The sequence below is a fragment of the Myxocyprinus asiaticus genome, chromosome 34 (genome assembly GCF_019703515.2).
Source record: "Myxocyprinus asiaticus isolate MX2 ecotype Aquarium Trade chromosome 34, UBuf_Myxa_2, whole genome shotgun sequence".
NCBI classification, from domain to species: Eukaryota; Metazoa; Chordata; class Actinopteri; order Cypriniformes; family Catostomidae; genus Myxocyprinus; species Myxocyprinus asiaticus.
Genome location: NC_059377.1, coordinates 16,703,204 through 16,724,368, shown reverse-complemented (window position 1 = coordinate 16,724,368; position 21,165 = coordinate 16,703,204). Strand labels below are relative to the sequence as shown.

The following is a 21,165-nucleotide window of genomic DNA, read 5'->3' as shown; positions in this document are numbered from 1 at the left end:
TGGAATAAATAAATCAAGTGATGTTTCTTGCTTCATCTTACAGGAAATCAGAGGAAGAATTGGACATGGACAAAGTGACAGCCGCCATGGTGCTGACCAGCCTGTCCACTAGTCCTTTGGTGCGCAGTCCTCCTGTAAAGTTTAGTGGTAAGTGTCTTCAAAACACAACTACACTGAACCCAGCTCTCATGAGCTCATTTCCACACTATCTTTTTTGAGCTGCGGAGTTAGCAAGCTTTTGACTCAGCAGTTTCCTGTTTTCATTGTCACGTGAAACAGCACTGGTTCAGCTGTTATGAAAGATTTTTGTTGTCTTGTCTTAAAGCTGTTATATAATGGGGGCCTGGGTAGCTCAGTGAGTAAAGATGCTGACTACCAACCCTGGAGTTCACAAGTTCGAATCCCAGGGTGTGCTGGATTCTAGCCAGGTCTCCTAAGCAACCAAATTGGCCCAGTTGCTAAGGAGGGTAGAGTCACATGGGGTAACCTCCTCGTGGTTGCTAGAATGTGGTTCGCTCTCGGTGGGGTGCGTGGTGAGTTGTGCGTGGATGCCGCTTTGGATGCCGCGAAGCCTCCACACGCGCTATGTCTCCGTGGCAACGTGCTCAACAAGCCACGTGATAAGTTGCGCGGGTTGACGGTCTCAGACGCGGAGCAGCTGAGATTCGTCCTCCACCACCCGGATTGAGGCGAGTCACTACGCCACCAGGAGGACTTAGAGTGCATTGGGAATTGGGAATTCCAAATTGGGGAGAAAATGAAAAAAAAAAAAAAGCTGTTATATAATAATAGCTTAAAGGGACCATATCCTACACTTTAAAGCATTTTAAAAAAATGTTTCTCTTAAAGTTAACTTAAAATGTTAGTGAAAGTTACTTGCACTAAAACAGCCTTAATGTAGTTTTATATATCCATGTCCATATGATGCAAAAAAATTTGATATGATGTGTGGTGCACACAATAAAAGTCAATCTGAACATAATTAATAGTTAATACTATGTGGTGCTGGATTTTCGACCATTGATTGACTGATTGATTGATTGAATGATTTATTTATTTTTTTTAATCGCTTGTCAAATTTATCGTGTTGCATCTGGTTAGGACACGTTTTTTTAAATTAAACGCACTGTATTTGCTACTCTACCTTTCAAACTTAAACGTAAATTAACTCTGCTATGAATGGCATACCTCTTTGCATACAATGTGAGTAACAATGCCCGGACATGTTACTTAATAGGTATTAATATGTAAACGTGGGTGGTCATTTGTTAAAGGGCTGCAGTTTGTGATGTCACAGTCCTGTTTTACATGATAGGGCCCCTTTAAGACCTTGATGAGGATGGGCTATATTTTTTGTAGGGCTTTTATGTAATATAATTAGGATTTTAACTTCAGGGTGAATTTATGTTATGTTACAGCACCAATGCATAGTGAGAGTTACTCCTGTTGCTATTAGTTACTCCTCATTACACTTATTGTTTTATAAAGCTGTATATGTGGTTGGTTAATGATTATCCATAAATGTCTTCTACCATCAACCAATCTGTCCATACAGAAGGTCTAAATGGGTCTTGGAAGGATGGAGGCTTCACCCCGTCAAGCTACAGCAGCAGTGGGTACTGGAGTTGGAGCGCACCCAGTGACCAGTCCAACCCCTCGACGCCATCACCACCCCTGTCCGCTGACAGCTTCAAACCCTTCCGCATGCCCAGCCTCAACGGCCTGCCAGACGACAACATTGATGAGCATGACGGGAACAGCTTGCTATTCGACGAGCCCATCCCCCGCAAACGCAAGGTGAGCTGCTGTCATCTCACCTTCACTTATGGAGATTTAATCAGGCATAACTCACTTAAATGATACCATAGGTAGAGAGGATGGAGAAAGTTAATAGATTTACAATGAGCTGCATGGAAATCTGCAGCCACCTTGCCGTGGTTTGTGATCCTGAAAATAAAATGCAAATGCAATTTTGAGTGAGACAAAGACCCATACACTTGCTGCGTCCGAATATCCATACTTCCCTACTATATATAGTATGCCAAAAACAGTATGCAAATGGAGTAGGATGTCCGAATCCTCAGTGCTGATAAAACAATACGTGAGAAATACCCAGAAGACCTACTATTTCTGGCGAGATTCTGAAGTGCGGATCGACTGGACATTTTGCGATCCCATAATCCCTCGTGAGCTGAGGAGACATCATGGCTCTTCTCAACTCTAAGTGCTATATCTACCAAGAAAGTTGTTCCTTAAATTAAATGCTGCAAAATCAGAGTAGATTATTTTCACGGTTGTTGTTATTGCGTCATATATTTGCGTCACGGGACAATACCCACAGCCCCGGATGAAGTATGTCTGGAATCTATTCATACGACTCGCATGCATATAAAGAATGTACAGTTTTACCAGCTGAGAAGTGCGTCCTTCATAAAAGCAGTACATACTCTGACAGTATGCGATTTCTAATTTCTAATTGCAAAAATAAACATTGTTTTCAAAACAGCTTTCTAAAAATGGCCCCCATCTGTCGTTGATCGAAGTCCTGCCCCTAACTCACGCCATTGGTCTGGTCAATGTTATTGTCTCTTGAGACGGGTCGCTCAAAACAAACAAAATTTTCATAGTGCCACAGAGACACCTTGTTTACAGTTTAAGAAAATTAACCTTTAAATACAGTATGTTTCTGGTTTTTAAAGGCCTTGAAAATGCAGGGGTTGTAGGATGTATATTTATGTTTGTGCATTTGAGAATTCGTTCCTGAATTTAAAGTACTGTAAGACTGCCATGTTTTAGGACACATGTCATGACTGAAATATGTCAGAGAATTATTAAAGGACCCTTGTGACACATATTTCTTAACTTTTAATAACATACTGTCCTCTCTGGGATATGGCTTATTTAGGAGGCGCCTTTTCTAGATGTGATGATGGTGTGTACAAAGACCATTTACTTGACTTTACAAAGACAAATTATCAATGAACTAGGCTATTCACAGGCACCAGTCTACTTTATCTTCCTATTTGTCAGCTATGTTGTCAGGTGCATCACAGATTCTGTCACTCTTCCCTCATTTTTGGGAATGAATAGGCCTTCTTTATCTTCCTTATTGTCACTCTCGCATGACTCCAGAAGAACAGCAGTGCCGATGTTTGTCATTGCTTTGTTTACGTTACATCTGTCATTATCCATGCTTTTGATAGGAAAGTAATAAATATGCATTTCTATATATATAAATTATATATTATTGTTATAATGGAGAATGATACTATAAATATATTAAAATGTATAGCCCTAAAAAATTAATATATTATTATATTCTTTATTATTATATTATTATAATTATATTTACAGCCCTTACTAAAACTACTGTTTAATGCCATGGCACAGTGATGACTATCAGATGATAGATAGAATCTGATAGATGTAATGTATTTCTTACTTGATATATTCCATGGTACTGAATTATTAACATCTTCATGTACCATGGTACTCAAAGGTACATCTCAAAACAACATGATATTATCATGGTACTATGTCTAAAAACCACCTTGGTACAGGTATTGTATCAGATGGTTAAACCATGGTACTTTGATAAATACCATGGTGCTGAATGATTGCCAATTTCAGGTGTCATGGTATTACAACATATTACAATGGTACCAAGTTTAAAAACCATGATAGTACCTTGGTACTGTCATAGTGTCTTATTTTAATATAATGGTACTTTGACATATACCATTGTACTGAATGATTAATGCACCATGGGATTTACATGGTGCTTCAAGGTGCCACTTACAAAAAGTAACCTCAGAAAAAACAAAAATACCATGGTACTATCTTGGTATTTGTTCTGTGAAGGTACTTTTTTGTAAGGGACATCCAGAAATTAGAACTTAGTGAAATGATATAGATGTTAGTGAAGAGCGAGAGGCATAGTTAAAGAAGCAGTTATCTACATCGGTCTCATTTCCAGCCATGTGCGATCCCTTATTAGATTAATTTGTTGGAAATTGGTATGAAATGATTAGCTGCCTCCTCAGCCATCAATCAGTCATGTCCCAGTGTCATTCCTGGCAGCATCTTCTAAAGAATACTTGCAAACTGAAGACAAATGGCAGAGTTTGCTGCTTTGACCTTCAACTGCCTTCTAGTTGATTTCAACACAAGGAAACCAGCCAGTTTGAGTTCTGTTATTAATTAGTAGCTGGTTTATAGCACTGGGAATTGGGGGTTCTGTTGTCATCCAGGGTCATGACGAGTTGATTAAACAGGAAAGAGCTCTTTTGTTTGCCAGACAGATACAATGGCCATCTTGTGAAAATTAAATTAGCGTCTCGACAATGGTAAACAAACTACCGCACGACGCCCAGTATAAAAGCATATGTCGAGATCGAAGTATTAAGACTTTCATTTTTGCTAATGCTCACTTGCTCTTTCAGCTTGAGCGCAGTTTTGGCGTGGATGCTACTGTTCTCAAATGACAATTCTGTAAGTAGTGCTGACACATTGTGTAAAAAAAGCATGAGCTCTGAAGACTTCACTAAGGTGTCACTCTCAATGCCGACCAATTACCAGCCTCTGACTAGAGCAAGAGAGACATGAGGATGAGTGTCTTGCTGGGTCTCTGAGCTCTGACTGCTTAATGGAAGGAAAGAGAGATTAAAGGGCTTTTTTCTTCCTGTCAGACCTTTGTGAAACTCTGAATGCAGGGGAGAAGAGGTCTGCCAGTTGATGTGGATGAGTGTTCTCACTGTGCAACTGTTTCTCTCACAGAACTCCATGAAAGTGATGTTCAAGTGCCTGTGGAAGAACTGTGGGAAGGTCTTGAGCACAGCTGCTGGGATCCAGAGGCACATTCGAACCGTCCATCTCGGGTAAGGCATATTGACACTGGCATACAGTGGGGTAAAAAAGTCTTAAGACTGCATAGCAATGCTGTGTGAAAGTTAAGACATGATTACAGAAATATAGTAATCTTGTTAATTATAATAATAAGGTATTATATTGCAATAATATAATATTATTCATATAATATTCAAGTTGAATGGATCCCAAAAAAAGTGAAAAGTGAACTGAGACCCTATAACAAGTTCCTCTGTGTTTCACATTTATTTTTCATTTTCTTATTTTTAAATACAGTAATGTTCTTTTGATTTGGGATAATATGAAAGTACAATAAATCTGTATAGTAAAAATAATTCTCAAATTACATAATAATAATCTTGGTTGTAATTTTGATTAAACCATTATCGTGCAGCCCTACTGTGTGTAAAAGGTCAGATTTCTTTGCTTCCATTGAAGCACACATGATGCTCTTTGGAGCATTCTCAAATTATGCTGGATAACATGAATCATCAGGGTTTTCATCAACCTTTGAAGTCCATTTCAGCTCAAGTGTATGCTGTCATTAAAGCAAAAGGGATGAATACCAAGAAATGCATGTTAACTATTTCAGTGTAATAATATTATAACTCGTAATGATTTGTTACATTTTTAGTAAATTATAAAAATAGAGGCGTTCCACAAGTGGACTTTTGGACCCCACTGTATCTGCAATCATGGATACACATCATAAAAATTGACACATGTATACACAATGACACGCAGAAAAAGACTTCAAACAAAGTTTTCCACAGCCATAATTACATTTCATGTACAAATTTTTATGGTTTTATTCAGTCTCTGGACAGACATTTATCACAGTGGACTCTGGATAGCCAATATTGTGAGATAAGAGACAGCAGATTGCTCCTGATTCAGTGTCAAAACGTGAGAGTAATTCCAGCAGGATTATCACCACACTTACTCAGTTGCTGCCGGGCAGAAAGTAATGACAGGCAAGGCCAGATGATGATGAAGGAAGGTTTATGTTACCCTCACTTTATATCTAATTAAACCACACAAATGTCAGTACTGCTGGGAGATACCAGGAGGATTTTAGAGAATGTCTAATATTTCTTTGGTTCAGTGGAAGGGCATGAGGAACTTACAGTAGCCTATGTTTTATACCTTATGTAGCTATTGAAACATTGAGAATAAGATTTTTAGTATACCATATTATATTCCACTTCACTATACTATAACATACAGCACAATAATATGTGGACAATTTTACCGAATTGGTGCAAACTCAAAGGTGGAAACCTTTAAAAAAAATAAAATAAAAAAAAATAAAAATAAAATAAATAAAACAAAAAAAAATAAATATATATATATATATATATATATATATATATATATATATATATAAATATTTTTTTTTTTTCAAAAATGTGTCCATGTATATATTGTACCATATCTTAGGTACGAATATTTAGTAAAAGAACAGTCAGTTTTCATATATTTTCAGATTTTTTTAAAAATGTTTTTCTTTTCCCAAAAATATATCACTACCGAAACATAGAAATACACCAAAATAAAAGGGATTATATTTATCTAATAAGAATTTGTTTCCATCCCCCCTCTAAACATTATTTTTTATTAATTTTTCTAAAAGATTTTTATAGTCAAATAATAACAAAAATTACACTTTTAACAAATTTCAAAGTACAATTTATAAGTTTACTAAAAATCAAAATGCAGATTTTCTCTGTAAAATACATACGCTTCATGATACTGATTTGAGAGTTAATTATTCATGAAACTAAATGTATATTTAATCAATCATTATCATAAACTTTTAGTTAATAACTCAATTTTCCTTTATTAACGAAATAACACCAGGTGTTTCGGTAGTGACTTCACTGTTTCGGTAGTGACATTTTGTGTCATTTTCCCTCAAATATTTTGCATAATCTTAAAAAAAAAGCTTTATGTTGAAAATATTACAAACACAAACATTTTATGATAAATAAAATGTAGTGATTAATTATTAAAGACATAACAATTGTTCTATCATCCGTATTTGCAAGGACAAACACTACTTTTGAATTGTCATTGAAGTTAATGACTGCTTGGTCATACAGCTTGTTTTCCATACACATGAAAAAATTTTAAAAATAATAAATCAAGTGGTTTCAGCTTAAAAAATAAAAGCTCAACCATAATATTAGTATTAAACCTAAGCTGTCTGACTTTCTGAGCACTTTGTTCACAAATTTATCCTACAAAATGTCTGTAACAAAACAAACAGATCCAACATCTCAAAGAAAAATACAAGCAGGAAGTGAGACTGCATCCCTGTTCATCATGGCCGTATGGTGAGTAGTTCGATCCCATAATTTTGGGTGTGGCTAAAATCAGGCTCAACCAATATCATACTATACTCCACTATACTGTAGCGTACAGCGCTCTACTTAACTGTACTGTAACATACCACTGCACTACCTTTTACTATTCAACACCACACTAATCTATGGTACTATACCATACAATACACTCTGCTTTCCTAAATCACCCCATACTATACTGTGATATACTATACTGTACTAAGCTATACTCCAGCTATACTCCACTTTATTATACTGTACTATAAATATACTGTAACATACTTTACAATACTAAAATACTATTCTATACTTTACTATGCTATAGTCCACTTCAATGTACTGTAGCATACTATAATATACTATACTATACTGTACTCCACTTCACTATACTGTAGCACACTATACCATACTATAGTCATCTTCACTATACTGTAGCACACTGTACCATACTATAGTCCACTTCATTATACTGTAGCACACTATACCATACTATAGTCCACTTCATTATACTGTAGCACACTATACCATACTATAGTCCACTTCACTATACTGTAGCACACTATACCATACTATAGTCCACTTCACTATACTGTAGCATTACATTTACATTTATGCATTTGGCAGACACTTTTATCAAAAAGCGACTTGCAGTGCACTTATTACAGGGACAACCCGCCCCCCCAGCAACCTGGAGTTAAGTGCCTTGTTCAAGGACACAATGGTGGTGGCTGTAGGGATCGAACCGGCAACCATCTGCTTACCAGTTCTGTGCTTTAGCCCACCATGCCACCACCACTCTTTATAACAAAACTGTAGCATACTATTATATATTTTACTATACTATAGTCAACTTAACTATACTGTAGCACACTATACCATACTATAGTCTACTTCACTATACAGTAGCATACTATAATATACTGTACTACTCCACTTCACTATATTGTAGCATAACAAAACAGGGATGCAAACTCATGAGGGGCGAAAAAAAGGTGAGACAATCACTGGTCCATGAAAATTTTTTTTCATTAACAACATACTATTAACATTTTTATTTAATTTTTTTATAATAAGCTAAAGGCACAAATTCCTGCAATTTTTAGTGATTCAAGTGATATAGCAAATTAACTGCACTATTGTGCAGAATTAGCTACAAAATAAAGGGTATTTTGGTGTGGCTTTCTTCTGTCACAAATTTGTTAAATTTTATCAACTGATTAGTTCAGTGACCCCTTCTGGAAATGTCACTAGGTGGCGACAAATGAGCATCTTATGTGCTATGAGCGAGTCATTGAATCATTTTGAGTCATTCACGACCGAAATCTACCAAGCAACTGTAGTGATTAAGCATTAAAAGAACAAAGAAGATCTATAATTTTCTTTCAGTTTGAGCATTATTTTTCATCCAAAAAGACAACAATAATAGTCTAATAATAGTGAGTTTCAATAACGTCCTTCTACTTCATTAAAACTTGCATGATTACAAATCTACTTTAGCAGAATATTTAAACATTATAAGAACAAAGCGGATCTACGGTATCATTTTCCTACAGATTTTAATTGTAGCTTTTTACAATCACCAAAGTGACTGATTATTATTTCAAAATGCTCTAATTTACCAAAACGTGAGGAGTTTGCATCCCTGAAATTATTTTTTTATTTTTTATTTATTTTGTTGAATTTGATCATTTTCAACAGCACACCTGACAATCTTTCACAGCACAGTGGTTGGGAAACATTGCTCTACTTCACTATACTGTAGCATAATATACTATAGTCCAATTCACTGTATTTTAGCACAACAATACTGTAGCATACTAAACTGTACTATACTATAGTCCACTTCACTATACGGTAGCACACTATACATTAGCTTACTAAACTGAACTATACTATTTTGTTCTATACTATACTCCACTTTACTATACTGTAGCATACTATAATGTAGCACACTGTACTATATTTTCTGTACTCCACTGTATTTTAGCACAACAATACTGTAGCATACTAAACTGTACTATACTATTCTGTACTATACTATACTACACTTTACTATACTGTAGCATAACTATACTTTAGCATGCTGTACTATACTTTCTATAGTCCACTGTACTATGTGCAGAGTGTACTATACTGCACTATACTGTAGCTTACTCTTTTATATTTTACTATGCTATACTGCTCTACACAATATTATAAAATAAAATACTATTCTCCACTATACTGTTGCACACTATAATATATTATACAATACTGCTCTACACTAAACTATACAAAACCATACTATACTCCACTATACTGTAGCATTCTCCTTTGTACTATGCGATACCACACTACATGATAATATGTCATACTACTTGTATAAAATGTTGCAATACTTTCTCCTCTTTAGGAGAAATTGTGACTCAGAGTGCAGTGATGGTGAGGAGGATTTCTACTACACAGAGATTAAACTGAACACAGACTCTGTGGCGGACGGTCTGAGCAGCCTGTCTCCTGTGTCCCCATCTGTGCTGTCTCCCCCACCGGTCCTGGACCAGAGACAGCCGGACGGCACTAACGGGACAAAGAGTGAGAGCAGCACCACTCCTCTCAGTCGCTCTGCTCCAAGTGCACTCTACTTAGTGCATACAGACCATGCCTACCAGGTACTGCCCTTTCATACCATCATCCGATCATGATCAGTTTATCCTCTGGAAATGTACATACAGTGTGTCAATATGTACATTAATTCCCTTAAAACACACCCACCAGTTATTAAAAAAAATGATCATGCAAATAATACAAAGTACCATATTTTGAGACATGGAAATTCCACTGTATTTCAGCAATCACAAAATAACTAAATATTTCATAATAGTTGGTCCCCATATGACTGATGACAGAAAATCTGTAAATACAGCCATTCCTTGCTCACAATACACTGTAACACAGTATAAAAAGGCCAAATCACTTCAATGATGATAAAAAGTCACATGCTCCTCTGAATACTTAGTCATGTAAACAGACAACACTTCCTTAAGGTTCAACATGTACAGAGGAAAAGGAATTGTTCAAATGAGATCCAAAAATGAGGCAAACACTATAGATGTTAAACAATTAATTTTAAATGCTGATGAACTCTGAATTAATGTAATTTAGCTCTAAAGTGACCAATAAGAGAGTTGTGAAGTTGCAAAGAGTAACTTAAAGGATTACTTTACCCAAAAATGAAAATTCTCTCATGATTGACTCACCTTTAAGCCATCCCAGATGTGTCTTTTCTTCTTCAGCAGAACCAAAATTAAGATTTTTATAAACATATTTCAGCTCTGTATGTCCATACAATGCAAGTGAATGGGTGCCATCAGGCTGCTGGCTGTTTGATGGTACAAAAGGCATATTTAGGCAGCATAAAAGTAATCCACACGATTCCAGTCGATCAATTAATGTCTGATAGGTTTGTGAAAGTAACAAATTGATAATAAATTTCTTTTTTACTTTAAATCGTTACTTCTGGCCAGCGCTGTTTGAAATGACCTAACTCTCGCCTGACGTTCGTTCCTCTGTTGTAAGCAAAGCGCGCGCTTCTGACTTCTCGTGTGAACGCACCGTCACGCAGCATCTAAGCGATGGGTCCACTGCAAGCAGGAATTTGTTTTAAAAGTTAATCAATTTTAATTATCTATTTTATTTATGTATTTATTTTTACCTATCAGTTTGCTTCAGAAGGCAGTAATTGACTAGAGTCATGTAGATTAAGTTTTATGATGCCTAAATATGCCTTTTGAACCGTCAAACAGCCAGCAGCCTTGTGGCACCCATTCACTTTCATTGGATGGACATACAGAGCTGAAAAGTGTTTATAAAAATCTTCATTTTGGTTCTGCTGAAGAAGGAAAGACATTAATGTTGTTAAAGACATCTGGGATGGCTTAAGGGTGAGTCATTTATGAGAGAATTTTAATTTTGGGGTGAACTAACCCTTTAAGTGCTTGTGTATTATACGGTCCTAAAATACCCATTACTTTCATATAATATGCAGTGCTAACTTGTATAGCTCAGTCTCATTCCCAAGCCCAAGAGACTGACTCTAAATCAGTGTGACTGTAGCCCCTCCTGTCACTCCACAGGCCACTGCCCCAGTCACTATCCCCTCCACCAGCTCCACCGGCTTCACCCCCTCCGGCAGCAGTTTCAGTATCTCCTGGCAGTCCCCGCCCGTCACATTCACTGGCACCTCTGTGAGTACACACACAAACACTCCTGTACAGTAAAGTGCCCATCACACACACACACACACACACACACACACATACACACACAGACATACACACACACACACACTGAACTTCAATGTGCTCTATTGTATTGCCTCAGGCCCCTTGTACACATGCAGACGAATTCTGACCAATATTCTTTTATAAACATCTAGATCTACACACAGTTTGGCCTCTCATTTGATTGACAGTGAAAGCTGTCAGGTTGCTCATATTTGCACACATTTCAGTATTGTACTGTTACAACCAGACTCTGATGTGTGAGATCTAAACCCCTCCCATCTTAGTGAATGCAACCGTCACACCATACCAACCACAGGCATATGTGTTTTTATCAGTTTCACAAATACCTGATCACTGCTTCATAAGCAAATATCCAAACAGTCACAAAACAAGCTAAGCAGACACCACATTTGCATGTCTCTTTAAATTGTGCTTTTATGACAGGAAATCAATGCGGATAATGTTTTTTGGCTGTTTTTGAAGAATGTTAACTTTTCTTCTTTTTTTTTTCTTTTCTTTTTTTTTCATGACCGCAGGCCTCTCCCACTCACACCCGGACTCAGGGCTTTGGGGAACAGCGCTCTCAGACTATTGCTGTACTCTCATCTCCCCCCAGAGCTGCAGGTTCACTCAGGTACTTTACAGTCTTACACACCCATGTATCTTCAACACATGCAGGCTGCAGGACGTTTGTGTTTATTGTGTTTACACCATTTCCTTTCAGTCTTTCTCTAAAGTCTATACATGAAATGTCAATTGTGGAACTAAGGAATGGACCTGAATGAAAATGTATGAAGTTTAAGGCCTTTTCACACCGCGATTTCTCGCTGCGATGAAGATTTTGAATAGAAACAATAGATTCCTATGGAGCCATTCACAAGTAGAGTGAACATTTAAGCGCTGACAATGAAAATGAAATAATAAGAAATTAAATTATATTGCTTGTTGATTAGCCCCACCTGTTGCAAAGGCATGGATGTGCTAATGACGATCATTCACCTCGCTTTTATTGTGAATCGGCCGCTCATTGGCAGTTCGTCTCTTATTATCGCGTCACCTTCTATGTGAAAAGACTTTTAAGTTAGAGGTTTGTTCTACACCCTAAAACCTAATTATTAAACTTCGGAGTGTAACTTTTCCCACACTGTTTGTGCTATGGACATGAATAATACTTGAATTTATGTGGTTTGTTAAGGAGAGGTGTGCTATTACTTTTCTAAGACTTAAATTTTTTGTGTGGCCAATGGTAAATCAAGCGTAAAATTCCCAATGACTTAGAACACATTTTCTTCATGACATATAAAAATAATTTTTACTTCAAAAACAGTTCCTGGAATGTAATTTTTCTATCCTTTTATTATGAGAATATCGTAGTCAATTGACATAACTACTGTAGCAATATAGTAATCAAAACAATAAAATATGAAATTACTAGTCTTGGGATCGATGCTTTTTTTCATGCATCAGTAATCTGAAGATTTTCCCGATGATTATTGATATATATTGGGATTTTTTTTAGATAGAAATTGTACTACCATTTGCAAAAAGTCTTTGTGTTTTCAAACATATTTCTCAACACAACTTTGTTAAAGTGTTAACGGCAGGTTAAATTAAAGGGGGTTGCACACCAGACGTGTCTGTCAGATGACATTGCACATTCTAAAATTCAAAATAATTATTTTCTATGAAGGTATGCACACCGCCATCAAAATTCTGCAGTGCCACAGAGCGCAACTCGCATCGTTTTCCATAAAATCGACCCAAATCCTTATCAAAGGACAAAGCTTATCAGTGGATGATATATTGTATATATGCATCTTTCATTTAGCCTACATGATGTATTTTCATTTACGAGTATGTCTTTTTGTGGTTTGACACCTTGAATGTAATCTCTTCAAAGACACATACGGAGAAATTGCATAATAATTTGTAATCGTTCAGTCTGCGCAGTTACACCAGTTTCATACACTAACCTGCAAACTCATCAACGTCACTTTCACTCTTGAAGAAGTGAAAAACCTTAGGAACTTTTGTGTGTATGCGTCCTGTGCAAGGAGCTCTAAAATACCCATCCTGTGTTGTGATACCTGTGCCTTGTGACCTGTTCAGTAAATGTTATATCACCCCCTTGTGGTCTCCCAACGCTATTACGCCAGACATTAAAGAGAAGCCCAACTGAGTGAATTGGAAAGCATGCAAATTAGGCGGTACTGTCAGAGTATGCACTGCATTTGATGCAGAACGTACTTCTCAGCTGTTAAAAAAAAGTATGTTCTTTAGTTGAGTAGTATGAATACATTGCTGGACATACTACAACCTCGGAAATAATTTACTCTGGTTTTGTTAAACAAGTACAATATGACCACAATAAACAACTTTCTTAAGTACGTATACAGCAATTCAGTTTTTTAATTCAGCATTTTCAATGTGACTTGAATGTAGTAGGTCATCCAGGAATTTCTTGCCTACTGTTTCATGAATACTCAGGATTCGGACATACTACTCAATTGACATTTGGCATACTGTATAGTCGGGAAGTATGAAAGTTTGAACGTGAAGTTAGTTGTTTTGTGAAAAGTTGCTTTTGTATGTTTTTCTGCAACTTATATTTTTCTGTCTTGCCATGCAGTAAGAAGTCCCGCGGCGAGGGGAAGAAGTGTCGTAAGGTGTACGGCATGGAGAACAGAGACATGTGGTGCACTGCCTGCCGTTGGAAGAAGGCCTGCCAGAGATTTGTGGACTAAAACAGCTGTGATAGCTGGAAAATGAAAACAGGGTGGGCTTCCCTTGCATGCGTAGCATAATTCAAAACTTCTCTTCTCTTTGTTACTGACCACAGCCCCACCCTGCTTCACCTTAAACCCATGTGGACCTGGGGTCAAACCCCAATGCATTCCCTCCAAACTCAACGAACACACATCTGTCTCTTTTTGCAGATTCCCAGCTCTCCCTTGGCGAGTTGCTTTACACTGCAAAAAAGAAAAAAACTTTTATGTGATCCATCTCTCTCTCTTTGTGTTTGATATTCTGCTTATAAAAGTTCTTGTCAGTTCTTGAAGGACCAGCTAAGGCAAGATCAGCCCCAGTCCAAGCTCTTTTAAAAATAGAAGAAAGCTCTCTTTGAGACTTTGAGTGCTATAAAACCGAACGGGGGAGTGTTTCTATTTCCATGGGCACTATTCCACGTTTTTCCTGCCCATTTTACGTGGACAACCAGAAAACCCAGCTTTACCCTTGTCTCTTTCAAAGAATGTACCACCACAGGGGTTTGTTTTGGGAAATCAAGGGTGACTGGATAGCTCCCCGAGTGGGAATTCATTAATGCAAAAAATAAAAGGTTTGGGAGGCAAAATGGATGAAAAAGACTTTCAGCTATCCCTTTCAGCTGTACTGTCACAAGCAATTTCACCTACAGTTGAGAGATTTTATATCTCTGGTTTTATATCCGTGTTTACCAATAGGACATTTAGTTCAGGGATGCGTCAGTATAAGCAAAACCAGCAGTTAAGGTTTAAGCAGAGAACTCAGTGGTTTTTGTCAAAGGAATTGCTACCAAAAAGGTTTTTTTACTTGCCATTTTTGCTTTTGTGTATTCCTACTATAAGACTACGTTCATTAAAATGCAACGGCATAGACTCGCGTCAAAGCTGACGGCAGAACTGGCTGTATAAAACAGTCAACCCCTCATTCCCACTAGACTCCATTCGCAGAGGACTTAACTGCATTCATACGAGAGCCATACAGTAATCGACAGTTTCTCAATATAGTTACGTTTCCTAAAGAGGGTCGACCAACATGCCTGAGCAGAGAGTGGTTCATTTTACCTCCAGTAGGTGAAGAGCTCTTTTCCTCTCACCTTTTTTCCTGACCTCACAGGTTCAAGTAAGAAGTAATAAAAAAAGCAAATGCCACATCCACTCCAGCACAGATCAACCAACGGCATGAGATCAACAAACTGGAAGCACTCAAGTGTGGTCTTGTTATTCTTGTGTAGTTGGGACAGTACACTGGTCATGTGAGGATGGGCGTCCTTTCACAGTGGGCTTCTTCTGCAAAGAATGACCAGGTTGGAATGAAGATTGTTTCTTTAGTCTTGCGTGATGTCAGCCCAGATGTTTCATTTGGTTTGCAGCTCAGCTCAGTTGCCATTCTTAATCTGGCACTGTTAAGGTGGCTCTGATACACAAGTATATGACACCGTCTACATAACACCAACATCAGCTTGTTAACTCGTACACATGCAAACACAACAACACTTATTATGATAATTTCATTGTCTGTTTTTATTTACTCACATGACTCCTCACTTATTCACTCTTTATATCAGTATATAGTCTCCTAATTTCTCCAAATCTGTTTTTTTACACCCAAGGTAACACGTGTATTTTCAACAACTTTGTTTTAATGGTAAAACAGAGAAAGGCTTTGTTCATACTGCACACAAATCCAATGGTTTTTTTCTTTTCTCCAATCAGTAGGATTGACTATTTGCACTGTATTTTTGAAAGTGATTAAATCTATTCATATGGTGCAGTCAGTATCCGGTGTATATACAACGGTTGCCATAATAATGATAAGTGACTATCTCTTACATCAAAAACTGACCCGTTTGTATGCTGTTGAATACGCATAAAACTACTTGAAATCTGATTTGACCGTTCAGACTGAGGCACATTCCATCTGATTTTTAATCGGATTTCAAACCACACATAAATATGCATTGGATCGGGTTCGTCAACAAGATTTCTTGTGTTTTTTTGCTGTTCAGACTTTAAAAAACTAAACTTATTTGAGTTGGATACTGCACAAAATTGGATTTTTGCTGCCTCTTTGAACAAAGCCAAAGAGACTAGAATAATACAACAAAGTTTAATGTGCATTTTGAATGTGAAACTATAATGTATATCCTATCAGATCCAAGTTAAATCATTATGCATTGAAGTATTTTCTTAAATAATGCCTCCAAAACAACATTTTACCTTTGAAATGACTGAAAACTGCCATTTGTCTTATATGATTTGAGTGTTGCTTATACAAGATATCCACAAACTACATCGTTTATGTTTATAATGTTATTGATAAGTAGGAAAACAAGATATTTTTGACCTTTGCTTTTGATCTATAATATTTTTTCCTGTTTTTTGTTTTCATCTTCTGTTGACACGATTCAACAGATATTGCAATGGAAAAGGTCTCCAGGGCCTTGTGTTTTTCCATGTGACTGGAGGCAACCTGGTTGTGAAAGCACAGCTATGTTGAAGCCACAAACCAGCACCCAAGGGCTCTAGCACTCCAATTTTACATCAGTGCCCATCATAACATCCGAAACCGGACAAAATTTGTTTTGGTGATCTTATACCAGAGATGAAAGGATGACGTTTTGACAATGAATAGCTGCATATTTTGCCCGCTTTTTTTTTCTTTCTTTTTTTTTCTTTTTTTTTTTTTTGCTGGTGTGAGGAACATCTCATAAAGGCTGATGCTTGTCCCTTTGTCCCCTTCCTGGTGCTACTTTCAACCAAAGGGTCTGAGATCTCATGGGTGTTTTACATACGAGGGCAAGCTGACGTCTACAATTGTTTACACTCTTAGTTTAAACTTCGGAAAACTCCTTCCTTAAAAAGAGATAGTTTACCCAAAAATGAAAATTCTTTCATCATTTACTCACCCTCATGTCGTTTCAAATCTGTAAGACTTTTTCTTCCGTAGATCACAGATGGAGATGTTAGGCAGGATGTTCATTCTGCTCTTTAACATAAAATGCAAGTGAATGGTGACCAGGAGCTTGCAAGTTCCAAAAATGACTAAAAGTACCATAAAAGTACCGTAAGAGTACTCCATATGACTTGTGCATTAAATCCGTAATCTTCTAAAGTTTAACGATATCTGTGTGTGAGGAACAGACTAAAATTTAAACTGTAATTCACTGAAAATCTTCCCCTCCACTGTAGCTCTTAAATTACATTGTGTATAAACTACTTTATGGTGTTTTTGGTCAGCCTCTGGTCACCATCCACATACATTGTATGGAAAAGAGCAGTACGAACATTCTGCTAAACTTCTCCTTTTGTAGTCTACATAATAAAGAAATTCACCAAGGTTTGGAATGACAAACGTAAGTAAATGATGATGGAATTTGCATTTTTGGGTGAACTATTACAAAAAAAAGAGAGAGACTTAAGTAACTTTTAGAAGCAAATATTGGATGCTGTTTGGCTGATATTCCAGATACGCTGGAATATATTTACAAATATTTTACCTAAATTGTGCTCTTGCCTCCGATACGCTGTTGCGTGAATTCATCGTACGTAAGATTACAGTCGCAACATTTAATTTTGAATGATGTATCACACCTGTGGCACCATGGTGCTTATATATTGGCTTCAGTTGTGTTAGCTGGCCAGGGCTTGTTACTGGTGTTCTTTAGGGGTGCTAGTTTTCCTATGTGCACAGCCCTCTGTTATTTTGTAGAACATGAAAATAAAAAGAGACGTATTGCGCGTGCGTATCAAGCTGCAACATGAATATGTTGTTTTTCCAGCATGCTTGTGCATTATGGTTGATTATCTCCAAGTTTCACAGGTTTAACAATATATAATGTACCTACAATACCTATATAAGCTACCTGGTAAACAGTTATACAGTATTTAGGACTAGTGCTGCTCATGAATACCTACTTTGTTCCACATCTCATAGTTATGCAGTATCAAGTTTGTATTGTTCAAATTACAGATCCAGCGAGATGGAGGTTTGCAGCTGGATAAATTGTTAGCCGTCTTTAGCTGAAGTAATCTTTTCTGGTTCCGTGTAAACATGCAGTATAGGTTATAATAAGATATAACTAATGATATTATAATATTATTCCAAATGTGTAACTGTTTTGACTGTTGATCCATTTTCTAAGCTACTTTAACACAGGTGAACTTGTGTGCATACAGATTCTAGACAACAGAATAAGATGCTTCCTGTTCAGTACTTTTACTAGGTCACCAGAGTTGTAATACAGTTTGGAATACGTTATGATACAGTAGTTCAGCCAATTTTAAAGACCCCATGATCTTGCATGACAAGTGCAGTTTCCTGTGTTACGTATTTCCTATTGAAACAGGAAGTATAGGATTAAAAAGCGCTAGTATGGTTTTGCAATCATGAACCATGATTTCCAACTGGCTAGTCGGTGGTGGGTTGTATTAAGAGGAGGGGCATTGTCATTCTAGAAAGCATTTGACTGGACAAAAATCTGCGCAGTGCAAGATGAGTCATAAATATTTTTGGTCCATTTTACCAGGAAGAGAGAGTCAACTTTTAGGAGTACACTAGCATACATGGGTGTTTGTTAAAATTCTGCCACTTTCATGTCCCACGGGTTGATTTATTTTAAAACTAAGAGATTTTAACTTTTTTTACCATAAAAACTCACTTGGAAACTTTTTGCTAGGCCTTCATCATTTATTTTTAGTACTTTAAATGTCTTATAAATAGATTTATTGTTTTACCATAGTCCCAGACTTTAAATATTTAACTATGAAAACTGTGAGAAACTAAACAAAGAGTAATAAACCATTTCAATATTTATTTGTGTGAAAATGATTTCTATCAATTTATTTTTTTAAATGATGACACAGTTGTGGGGTCATTTCCATCACACCAAACAATTTTGCCTCCAACATTTTTTTTTTTCAAAAGTGTACTTGTTAAAGAAGTCGACAAAAGTGTTAATAAAGAGCATGTTTGAGATGAAATATTAAGTGATTTGTTTTTGAAGAAAACTAAGAAAAATCAAGGTAAATATCACTTGTGAGCAGAATATTATTATTAGGCGTAATTTCCAATCAAGCTGAAATTTTATTAAATTGTGTGTATTTACAATACATTAAATGTTAGCTATGAATTGACACTCAGCAAGTCAAATGAGTGGCCCATTTTATTTAAAAAACATTAAAAATGTCATTTCCACCACTGAAAAACACAATACAAAATTTGAGATGTGCTGCAAATGACTCTGTGGTGGGAATTTTCATTATTTATTAAAAAAAAACATTTTTTTAAAAAGAAATCTCCTGTGATGTATGTACATTAACTGTGGGACATTGTTAGACACAAATAATAATAATAATAATAAAAAAAAAAATACTGAGAAATGTGGGTTTTTTATAAAAAAAAAAAAAAAAGACTACTTAACTTTCTTGAAACTCACACTGCTAAAAGTGCCAGAAGTTGAAGAAACACCCAAATACAGCCTCAAAGCTAACAGGCATGGACCAAAAACAACAAAACACCAATGTTGATTTCATTGGGTCTTTAAAAAGACAGTACACTTGCAGAAAAGTCTCGTCGTCTCTTTTCTCCTGCAGCGATGTGAAGAAAGTTGTTATTAATCAGACACCTATATGTCTTTCATTGGCATCAGTGTTTGATCTGTAGAGATGTTTAGGTTGAGTGTACGTATCCCATGTCAGGATGTCCCAGTCTGAGTTTACTTTGGCTGATTGACTGCCTTTGCATACAGAGTTCTTTGAGTAACTCCAACACTCAGCAATAGCCAGATGGCAGATGGGCCACTCAGTTGTCTACTTACATAACTGTGTGCTTGTGTGTGTTTGTGTTTCAAGCCACAAACAACAAGAATGAGTAGAGGCCATTGATGGTGCCTGGGATGATATCAAAAACAGCTGAGTTTGCAAAAAAGATAGTGAGAAGGCAGTAGCAGAGAGGACATTTTTGCTGGTAAATCTTGCTGACAAAAAAGGTTACTTTTTTTTTTATAAAACAGCTCCATCAGGATAGAACTTACTCTCTCTTAGAGGGCTTATAATCACAGCTGTCATTGGAGTGCCTTGAAAAAGGCATGACAGTACTGATGGCATTCTGCAATGCATATTAAAGGAATAGTACACTAAAAAAAGGAATTTCTGTTGTTTACTCACTCAGGTTGTTCCAAACGCATATGACTTTCTTTTGTGGAACACAAAATGTAAAAAAAAACAAATCCCTAAAAAAGTGCCATATAATTATTATAATAGTAGTCCATATGACTTGTGTGATATATACCAAGTATTCTGAAGCCATAAGAAAGCTTTCATCAACAAACCGACCAAAAATGTAAGTCAGTATTCACTAGAAATCTTGCCCTCTACAGTAACTCTCAAACCAAAAATGACCAAAAATGTTTGACGTACTATGTCTAATGCAGTCATTTTTGGTTGACTGCATTAGACATAGTACATCAAACATCATTGGTTCTTACCTCTCTTGCAACCAAATGTCGCTTGATTTGAGAGTTACGGTGGAGGGCAAGATTTTTAGTGAGTAATTATCTAAATTTTGATTTTCCAATTTCACACAATTTAGAATTTCACACAAGATAGTGTATGGCTTCAAAAAGCTTGGAATATAGTGTACAAGTTTAATGGACTACTTTCATGGTACTTATTTAGTCATTCTTAGAGCTTGACAGCCCAAGTTCCTATTTACTTTTATTATATGGAAAAGAGCAGCCAGGACATTCTTCAAAACTTCCCCTTTTTTGTTCCATGAAAGAAAGAAAGTCATACGGGTTTAAACGGCATGAAGGTAAAGGATGACAGAATTTTCATTTTGGGATGAACTATTCCTTTAACAACCAAAAAGTTGCCGGATCTCCGTGGTAGATGATCAGGTCATGTCTATCCAGTTCAGACTGCTTCGTTCAG

General features: G+C 36.6%; 1 protein-coding gene and 1 long non-coding RNA gene across 3 annotated transcripts in view; both read left to right on the top strand.

Annotated features, from left to right (window-relative positions):
- Positions 1 to 17,985, top strand: part of LOC127425169 (zinc finger protein 704) — a 64,794-nt gene extending 46,809 nt beyond the window's left edge. Inside the window, exons 3-9 of one of the 2 annotated variants that reach the window (XM_051670863.1) lie at positions 44 to 147; positions 1,556 to 1,797; positions 4,777 to 4,877; positions 9,604 to 9,859; positions 11,324 to 11,434; positions 12,010 to 12,107; positions 14,103 to 17,985. In XM_051670863.1, the coding sequence (XP_051526823.1) occupies positions 44 to 147; positions 1,556 to 1,797; positions 4,777 to 4,877; positions 9,604 to 9,859; positions 11,324 to 11,434; positions 12,010 to 12,107; positions 14,103 to 14,217 (1,027 nt within the window). In that variant the 3' untranslated portion in view covers positions 14,218 to 17,985. The remainder of the gene's footprint in view (positions 1 to 43; positions 148 to 1,555; positions 1,798 to 4,776; positions 4,878 to 9,603; positions 9,860 to 11,323; positions 11,435 to 12,009; positions 12,108 to 14,102) is intronic. The other variant, XM_051670864.1, reaches the window with a different exon arrangement.
- Positions 1 to 21,165, top strand: part of LOC127425193 (uncharacterized) — a 230,117-nt gene that overhangs the window by 140,915 nt on the left and 68,037 nt on the right. The window lies entirely within an intron of this gene.